Source organism: Hyla sarda, chromosome 6, assembly GCF_029499605.1.
Source record: "Hyla sarda isolate aHylSar1 chromosome 6, aHylSar1.hap1, whole genome shotgun sequence".
Taxonomy (NCBI): Eukaryota; Metazoa; Chordata; class Amphibia; order Anura; family Hylidae; genus Hyla; species Hyla sarda.
The window spans coordinates 221,168,987-221,178,902 of NC_079194.1; the positions used below are offsets into that span (position 1 = coordinate 221,168,987).

Here is a 9,916-nt window from a genome sequence, read left to right on the forward strand (position 1 = left end):
TTTCTCTTTCTTTCTCTCTCTCTCTTTCTGTCTCTCTCTTTCTCTCTCTCTCTCTCTCTCTCTCTCTCTCTCTCTCTCTCTCTCTCTCTCTCTCTCTCTCTCTCTCTCTCTCTTTCTCTCTCTTTCTTTCTTTTTCTCTCTCTCTCTCTTTCTTTCTCTCTCTCTCTCCGAAAGTGAATGGAACATATTTTATATATAGCAGCACTTATAAAGTAAGTTTATGTAGTTGTTTGAACAATATTTCAGTGGTCTTAACTAAGCCTGTAATTGTCAAGTCCAGCCTCTTTTCAAAATAAAATTCCACAAGAGATTATATGAGGAAAAGATCTTGTAGCTAAAGCTGCTTTTTTTGCACATCTGACCACTGTCACTTTAAACATTAATAACTCTGGAATGCTTTTACTTATCAATCTGATTCCGAGATTGTTTTTTCGTGACATATTCTACTTTAACATAGTGGTAAATTTTTGTGGTAACTTGCATCCTTTCTTGGTGAAAAATCCAAATTTGATGAAAAAATAGAAAATTTAGCATTTTTCTAACTTTGAAGCTCTCTGTTTGTAAGGAAAATGGATATTCCAAATATTATTTTTTTGGATTCACATATACAATATGTCTACTTTATATTTTCATCATAAAATTGACAAGTGTTTACTTTTGGAAGACACCAGAGGGCTTCAAAGTTCAGCAGCAATTTTACAATTTTTCACAAAATTTTCAAACTCGCTATTTTTCATGGACCAGTTCAGGTTTGAAGTGGATTTGAAGGGTCTTCATATTAGAAATACCACCATAAATGACCCCATTACAAAAACTGCACCCCCCAAAGTATTCAAAATGACATTCAGTAAGTGTTTTAACCCTTTAGGTGTTTCACAGGAAAAGCAGCAAAGTGAAGGAGAAAATTCAAAATCTTCATTTTTTACACTTGCATGTTCTTGTAGACCCAATTTTTGAATTTTTACAAGGGGTAAAAGGATAAAATGTATACTTGAATTTGTAGCCCAATTTCTCTCGAGTAAGCACATACCTCATATGTCTATGTAAATTGTTCGGCGGGCGCAGTAGAGGGCTCAGAAGCGAAGGAGCGACAAGGGGATTTTGGAGAGTACGTTTTTCTGAAATGCTTTTTTGGGGGCATGTTGCATTTAGGAAGCCCCTATGGTGCCAAAACAGCAAATAAAAAAAAATATGGCATACCATTTTGGAAACTAGACCCCTTGAGGAACGTAAAAAGGAATTAAGTGAGCCTTAATACCCCACAGGTGTTTCATGACTTTTGCATATGTAAAAAAAATAATAATAATTTTCACTAAAATGTGTGTTTCCCCCCAAATTTCACATTTTTGCAAGGGTTAATAGCAGAAAATACCCCCCAAAATTTGCAACCCCATCTCTTCTGAGTATGGAGGTACCCCATAAGTTGACCTGAAGTGCATTACGGGCGAACTACAATGCTCAGAAGAGAAGGAGTCATATTTGGCTTTTTGAGAGCAAATTTTGCTCGGGGGGCATGTCGCATTTAGGAAGCCCCTATGGTGCCAGGACAGCAAAAAAAAACGACATGGCATACCATTTTGGAAACTAGACTCCTTGAGGAACGTAACAAGGGATAAAGTGAACCTTAATACCCCACAGGTGTTTCACACCTTTTGCATATGTAAAAAAAAAGATTTTTTTTTTTACCAAAAATGCTTGGTTTAGCAAAAATTTTACATTTTTAAAAAAGGTAATAGCAGAAAATACCCCCCAACATTTGAAGCCCAATTTCTCCCAATTCAGAAGACACCCAATATGGGGATGAAAAGTGCTCTGCTGGCGCACTACAGGTCTCAGAAGAGAAGGAGTCACATTTGGCTTTTTGGAAGCAAATTTTGCTCTGGGGGCATGCCGCATTTAGGAAGCACCTATGGTGCCAGGACAGAAAAAAAAAACCACATGGCATACCATTTTGGAAACTAGACCCCTCGGGGAACGTAACAAGGGGTAAAGTGAACCTTAATACCCCACAGGTGTTTCACGACTTTTGCATATGTAAAAAAATATATATTTTTTTTACACTAAAATGCTTGTTTTCCCCCCAAATTTTACATTTTTACAAGGGATAATAGCAGAAAATACCCCCCAAAATTTGTAACCCCATCTCTTCTGAGTATGGAAATACCCAATAAGTGGACGTGAAGTGCACTGGGGGCGAACTACAATGCTCAGAAGAGAAGGAGCATCATTGAGCTTTTGGAGAGAGAATTTGGCCATGTGCATTTCCAAAGCCCCCCGTGGTGCCAGAACAGTGGACCCCCCACATGTGACCCCATTTTTAAAACTACACCCCTCACGGAAGGTAATAAGGGGTGCAGGGAGAATTTACACCCCACTGGCATTTGACGGATCTTTGGAACAGTGGGCTGTGCAAATTAAAAATTGTATTTTTCATTTTCACAGACCCCTGTTTCAAAGATCTGTCAGACACCTGTGGGGCGTAAATGCTCACTGTACCCCTTGTTACATTCCGTGAGGGGTGTAGTTTCCAAAATGGGGTCACATGTGGGTATTTATTGTTTTGCACTTATGTCAGAACCGCTGTAAAATCAGCCACCCCTGTGCAAATCACCAATTTAGACCTCAAATTTACATAGTGCACTCTCCCTTCTGAGCCTTGTTGTGCGCCCCCAGAACACTTTGCGCCCACATATGGGGTATCTCCGTCCTCAGGAGAAATTGCGTTACAAATTTTGGAGGCTTTTTTTCTTTTACCGCTTGTGAAATTTTAAAGTATGGGGCAACACCAGTATGTTAGTGTACAAAAATGTTTTTTTTTAACACTAACATGCTGGTGTAGACCCCAACTTTACCTTTTCATAAGGGGTAAAAGGAGAAAAAGCCCCCCAAAATTTGTTAGGCAATTTCTCCCGAGTACGGCGATACCCCATATGTGGCCCTAAACTGTTGCCTTGAAATACGACAGGGCTCCAAAGTGAGAGCGCCATGCGCATTTGAGGCCTAAATTAGGGATTTGCATAGGGGTGGACATAGGGGTATTTTACACCAGTGATTCTCAAACAGGGTGCCTCCAGCTGTTGCTAAACTCCCAGCATGCTTGAACAGTCAATGGCTGTCCGGAAATGCTGGGAGTTTTTGTTTTGCAACAGCTGGAGGCTCCGTTTTGGAAACACTGCTGTAGGATACGTTTTTCATTTTTATTGGGGGGAAGGGGTGGTGGTGGTGGGGGGGGGCAGTGTACGTGTGTATATGTAGTATTTTACTCTTTATTTTATGTTAGTGTAGTGTAGTGTTTTTAGGTTACATTCACACTGACGGCGGATTACACTGAGTCTCCCGCTAGGAGTTTGAGCTGCGGCTGCTGCAGCTCAAACCTGAAGCAGGGAATTCACTGTAATCCGCCGCCAGTGTGAATGTAACCTGTACATTCACATGGGAGGGGGGGGGCAAAACTACAACTCCCAGCATGCACTGACAGAACGTGCATGCTGGGAGTTGTAGTTTTGCAACAGCTGGAGGCACACTGGTTGGAAAATACTGAGTTAGGTAATAGAACCTATTACCTAACTCGGTATTTCCCAACCAGTGTGCCTCCAGCTGTTACAGAACTACAACTCTCAGCATGTACTGATTGCCAAAGGGAATGCTGGGAGATGTAGTTATGCAACAGCTGGAGGCACGCAAGTACAACTCCCAGCATGCCGAGACAGCCATTTGCTGTTCCTGAATGCTGGGAGTTGTAGTTTTGCAAGATTTAGAGGGGTTCAGGCTGGAGATCACTGACAGTGGTCTCTAAACTGTGGCCCTCCAGATGTTGCAAAACTACAAATCTCAGCATGCTAAGACAGCAAACTGCTGTCTGAGCATGCTGGGAGTTGTAGTTTTGTAATATCTGGAGGGCTACAGTTTAGAGACCACTGTCAGTGATCTCTAGCCTGAACCCCTCTAAATCTTGCAAAACTACAACTCCCAGCATGCCAACACAGCAAACAGCTGTCAAGGCATGGTGGGAGTTGTAGTTTTGCAACATCTGGAGGGCGACAGTTTAGAGACCACTCTCTAAACTGTCGCCCTGCAGATGTTGCTAGGCAACAGACTCCTGGACACGCGGCGTCATACTTACCTCCACCGCCGAGATGATCAAAGCCGCCGCCGTCATCTGGAGCTCCGCCGCCGGGTAAGTGACCGCCGCCGCCGCTACTACACGGTTCCCCCCGCTGTGCCCGGACACCGATGGGCGGGCATAGCGCGGGGAACCGAACTTTAACCCCCCCGCCCCCAGTCTGCTATTGGTCGGCCGCTCCGCCGATCAATAGCAGGGATAGGAGGGGTGGCAACCCTGCCACCTCACTCCTATCTCTTCAAGGGGGGTCGAGGGTGTCTTGGACACCCCCGATCCCCCTTATTTTATCGCGGAGCCGCCGTTGATGGGCAGGGGGAGAGCGCTCCCCCTGCAAACACCATAGATGCCGTGATCAGACTGATCACTGCATCTATGGGGTTAATGCTGCCGGGACCGGCGCGATCGCGGCCCCGGCAGCTGCGGTGGGACTCCGGCTGTGATTAACAGCTGAGTCCCACCCGCGATCTCCTGCGCTGCCCGCGGCAGAGCAGGAGATCGCTTGGACGTATGCATACGTCCATTTGCGCGAACGTGTAATTCGCCTGGACGTATGCATACGTCCAATAGCGGGAAGGGGTTAAAGTCTGCTGAACCTGCTGACCATCTAATGCAGTGGTCTTCAAACTGTGGCCCTCCAGATGTTACAAAACTACAACTCCCAGCATGCCCGGACAGCCAACAGCTGTCCGGGCATGCTGGGAGTTGTAGTTTTGCAACATCTGGAGGGCCACAATTTGAAGACCACTGATCTAATGTGTTTGAGGGCCTTCCAACTCTCCAGTGGGCCATGTTGGATTTCAGCATGCCATTTCTATCATTCTTTGGAGATAAGTTGCCACCAGAGGAGCCTGGAAAAGGTTTATCTCTCCCCCTTCTTCATTTGCGTATATGCACACTCAGCTGAGTTGAGTGTCCATGTAAATAGAGAGATAAGGAGAAATTGGACATGCATTTATTAAGACGACAGCTAACTAAAACAATGTGCCAGCTGTAGCCTTTTCTGTGGTCACGAGATTGATCTACATTAAAAAGGTAAAGAGGTTGTCGAGGACATGTCCAGCATTTGGGGTTTATGATCTGTGAGGTAGGGCACATCAACCACTTGCTGAAGGGGGGGGGGGGGGGGCACATTTGGCCTGGCACCCATGGCAAGTAACTACCACTAGCTTAATATTGTAGATACAAAATATCCTAATATTGAAAAACATGGAAAAAGTATAAAGGAAAGACTAACACTTCCACTTCTCTCTTTGTTTTTGTTTGTTTTGTATATAAAAAGGGCATTTTCTTTTTTTCTGCTAGGTATACAATTTTGATTTGGCCGAGAAATAAAAACTTTAAATCCCAACAAAATAAAAATAAATAAATAATAATTTTAGGCAGGCTTTGAATGTTTGGGAAATGTAATCAGTATATCTGTCTTCTAAATCAATGTGTGTTTTCACCACATTTAAGCTTGGATTTCCTTTCACAGGCATCCTCACTGCAGAAAACTTCCACAGAGCACAAACAATGCAATACTAGTCATGCAGTGCCACCTAGTAGTGAATACATGGTATAACTGAGAGCACCACTCCAAGGTACTACCTTAGAGGAGCAACTGTAACAACTGCGAAAACTTAATCTAAAAAATGTTCCAAAATTGCTTCTACACTTAACCATTGCAATACTATTGTTACGATCTGCGCCCTGGCCAGACATGCTGGCCGTGAGTGCTCCCTTCCTATTTCCGCATCTGCCAGCGGGGCTGGGATTCGCATTGCGAGGACATGCCCGCATGCGAATCCCAGCCCGTCACTCACCTCCGCTTTCCTCTGTTCCTCCATTCTTCTGGCAGCGCCGGTGCGCGTGCCCCTGTCTCCTAGCTCGCGCACGCCGGAGCTCTAAAATTTAAAGGGCCAGTGCGCCCTTAATTAGTAACTGAACCTGCACCTTCCTTTTAGTTTCTGCACCTCCCCCTACTCTCTGCCAGATCTTTGTAGCCCCGCCCCCTCAAACAACGTTTGTTTCATATATCAATAATAGAGTGCATAAAATACAACAATACATTTACTGTAACATAGTTAGCAATAGTTGCAGGGTTCAGTACGTAGGATGTACCACTAACACCTTAAAAGTTAGCGTGAGAAAACACCTTTCTGACATACCCCATTTCTAGTCTGGAAACATTTCTATGGTTTCTAGGCATTCTGTTGAGAAACTTTCGGGGGACTTTTCCAGCATGATGGTCCAGGGAATAGAGAGGGTTGTGCCCCCAGTGAGAGAGAGGGGGGGGGGGGGGGACACAGACAAATTGGTGAGGTTTACTGGATCATCATGCTGGAGCGTAGATACCAAAGGGTTAAATAAACAACAAGATGTGGTTTTGCACTATTTGGGTAGTCATTCTTTATCCAGTTTTTTTTTTTTGTTTTTTTTTTTTTGCAAGTCAATATCACATTTTTTGCATTCATAAAGATTACATTTTTTAGATATCTATATGATTTTGTTTGATAACATGAGGAATATAAATATTTGAATAGGTAATTTAGTAGTCTGTTTCATGTTTACAATAGATATATCCTTTGCTACTAGGTACTGCAATATCGGCTATTTTGCTGACTCTTATCATAGTCCAGTTTTACAGAAGGGCATACAGTTTAGCACTGCCAAGGCATTTATAATGTAAAGATATTTTTAAGATATTAGTGCATTTATATCCCTATATTTGGGGTTGGTAATATATAGTATAGTGTTGTTTATTTCCCTTACGTCCTAACCAGCAGCACAAGTGGGGTGTTTCTGCTCCTGTGAAGCTGGCAGGACGGTGACATTTTTAATTCCACCCAAGCAATTAAACATTTAATTAGCCCCCCATATTAGGCCTCCTCCCACAGGCCACATTGCTTTTTTCTGTCCTGTGCAGGACGGCGCAGTCTCTGTCTCAGGAGCCTTCATGGAATAACTTAATTTTTCTTATAGAATAGCCCTTGTGCTATTTATTTCTAACCTTGTCTTTTCTCCTTAGGATTGGCGTTCCTTCGGTCCCTCCATCTATTCCAGAGCTGCTCGCCGGTCTGAGAGACGCCTTGTGCATCCAGGGTCGGTTCAGGGGTGCCGTCCGCTGCACGGCCATTTTGCCAGCATTTTTTCTCTATCTCCAGCGCTTCTCAGCTGACTCTAAAGTGTTCTTTTTTTTTTACAGGAGCTGCTAGATCCTTCCCTCCTGCGTGAGGGAGGATCTATATCAGTATATTTTTTAATGAACATTTTGTTAGTTTCTTTGATTTACTAGTCAACACCTGGTATTTGTTTAGGGCACTTACGGGGGCGGGGCTTATTTGAAATTTGTGCCTATTCCCCTATTTAAAGCAGCTTCTCCATGCAGCAGGCCTCTTGCTGCTTGAGTGAAGATTGCATTGTGGTTTGCATTGTGATTTTTTGCATTTTTTTCTACTTGATCTCTTAGGTAGCTCTTCTGGAGTTTATATGCTTTCCGCATTTGTTGTTTGCTATTTTTCCTCTAAAATTTGATTTCTTTTTCCAGAGATTTCTACTCCCCCTAGTGGTGAGTCATATACCGGGAGATGCAAAGCTACCTCAAAAAGACGCCATCTTACCTGTCCGGAGTGTGGTACTCCCCTTCCAGACTCCTATGAGTTTAATTGGTGTCCTGGGTGCTGGCCACCTCCTAATCCTGCGGAACCCACCTTCCAGGACTTGTTTGTGTGGATGAAGGAGTTCATGGGAAATTCCATCAATGAGTTAAAGACCGTCTTTTCTGCTAAGAGGCCTAGAATTTCCTCTAGTCCCACCTCCATGCGCGAAGAATTTGTTATGTCGGTGGATGTACGGTCTGAACAGTCCGTCGAAGATATCGTTCTACCATCTCTTTCCTGTGGACAAGACTCAAAGATTACTTCGTTCCATCCGGTCACGGGACCAGGATGTTGACCAGGGGGAAGTCTCAACGTCTACCTTGGGCTTTTAAAGTGGACGACACTCTTAAAAAATTGATGCTTTCCGAATGGAAGCACCCGGATAAACCTCCTGTTCTCACCAGAAGGTTCAAACTGATGTACCCACTTCCGGAGAATGAATCGGAATCCTGGCTCCCTCCTCCAAAGGTGGATATGGCGGTCACCAAGTTATCCAAAAGAGTTTTGGTCCCTGCTGATGAGGTGAGTAATCTTCAGGACCCTCTAAACAGGAAAGTCGATTCTTTGTTAAGACGCTGTTGTTCGGCAGATTCTGCCTTGGCTAATGTGGCTGTGGCATCTTCTGAGGTTGCGGAGTTCCCTAAGGACCGAGTTCTCTGCATACAGTCAGATATTGAAGGGAATGTTCCCAAAGAAAAGATTCTGGACTCATTCAAAACCTTGCTCCTTAGTCTGGACTTTCTCTGTGAGGCATCCTAGCAGCACCTTAGATTGGCAGCAAAATCCATAGGCCTTGCTTTTGTTAGTAGGTGCCCTTTATGGTTACACCCTTGGATGGCGGATAACTCCTCCAAGTTTAATCTGTGAGGTCTTCCCTTTGAACCTGGTCGACTCTTCGGGTCTGAGTTAGACTGTATAATGGAAGGCTTTGTCGACAAAAAGGGCAAATGCCTTCCTGTTCAGAATTTTTGTGGCCAAGGAAGAGGGAAAGAGGGTAGATACCAAGGCCCTTCCAGGTCTCAGAAGCACCAAACTAATCCAAAGCGTGGTGGAGGACGCGGTCGTGATAAAGACTGCAAAGCTGACCTATGACTCTCCCATAGTTCCCTCCCACTGAAAATGAATCTCAGGAATCATAGCTGAAGTATCAAAGACTAAATTGCCCTATGCTACAAATTAAGTTATTGCCCCCATCATGTTAATTTGTTACAGAGCATAGAATGTCCTGAGATATCACACACAAGGCAGATCTAAATAAAGTTAGTGACATGGCAAGTAGTAGCAGGAAGGGGCAATGTGTTCCTACACAGTTCTGCATGTACAGCTCATTTACCAGGTTCAGTACCTGCTGATTTTTTAGGGATGAGCAGACAAGCGTGGCCATACCTGACATTACATTACCTATAAAATTATAATGGCTTTTACTAGGTAAACTGTAAACCAGTTTTAGAACACCCTGGGAATTATAGCCATGCAAAATCTTCAGTGCCTATAAATAGGTTTTCACTTCCCATACAAGTGTCTCATGTTTATTACTACGTAGTGTAGGAGTTTGGTTTGGTTGAAATGGGCAAACTGCATAAAACATCATTCAGAGACAGTGAGACAGTTTAAATGTGGGCTTCTCCTGCTCTTTATTGTCCAAAACGTAAATATATCGCCGTATTAACACTGGTACAAACATACAGACTATAGACTTTAACTGGACCTCACTAAACAAGTGACTTACTATTGGTCACTTGACAAAACTAACTTTAAATGTGTTACCTCACACAACTGGCAATCATCCCAGGAGAGGATAGCAGACCTAAGGACTTCAGGTCAAGCCCCCCAAGGCCTCTCAGCACTGACTGGCTTTTACCTTGTTTTAAGTGACAAGTTGTCTTCAGCACCTGTGAGGATCTGGGCTAGTCTGAAAATCTGGCATAGCCTAGTAGGGGCTACCACACCCACATTTTACCCCATAAAAACTCAGGCCCAATAATAGGACTTAAAGGGCTACTCCTTTGTAAAAAAAAAAAAAATCCACTAGTGCCATAAAGTTATATTACTTCTATATAAAAATCGTAATTCTTCCAGTACTTATCAGCTGCTGTATACTGCAGAGGAAGTTATTTTCTTTTTGAATTTCTTTTCTGTTTGACCACAGTGCTCT

The 9,916-nt window shown here is 43.6% G+C and overlaps 1 protein-coding gene across 1 annotated transcript in view; it reads right to left on the bottom strand.

Moving 5' to 3' along the window:
* The window catches only part of LOC130277485 (octapeptide-repeat protein T2-like), a gene marked incomplete at its 3' end in the record, with an annotated part of 9,958 nt that extends 2,035 nt beyond the window's left edge, over positions 1–7,923 (bottom strand). Inside the window, exons 1-2 of the mRNA XM_056528159.1 lie at positions 7,813–7,923; positions 1–48 (exon numbers count right to left, since the gene is read on the bottom strand). The exon at positions 1–48 is cut by the window's left edge and continues 154 nt beyond it. Coding sequence (XP_056384134.1) covers positions 1–48; positions 7,813–7,923 — 159 coding nt within the window. The remainder of the gene's footprint in view (positions 49–7,812) is intronic.
* Between the last annotated feature and the right edge of the window lie 1,993 nt (positions 7,924–9,916).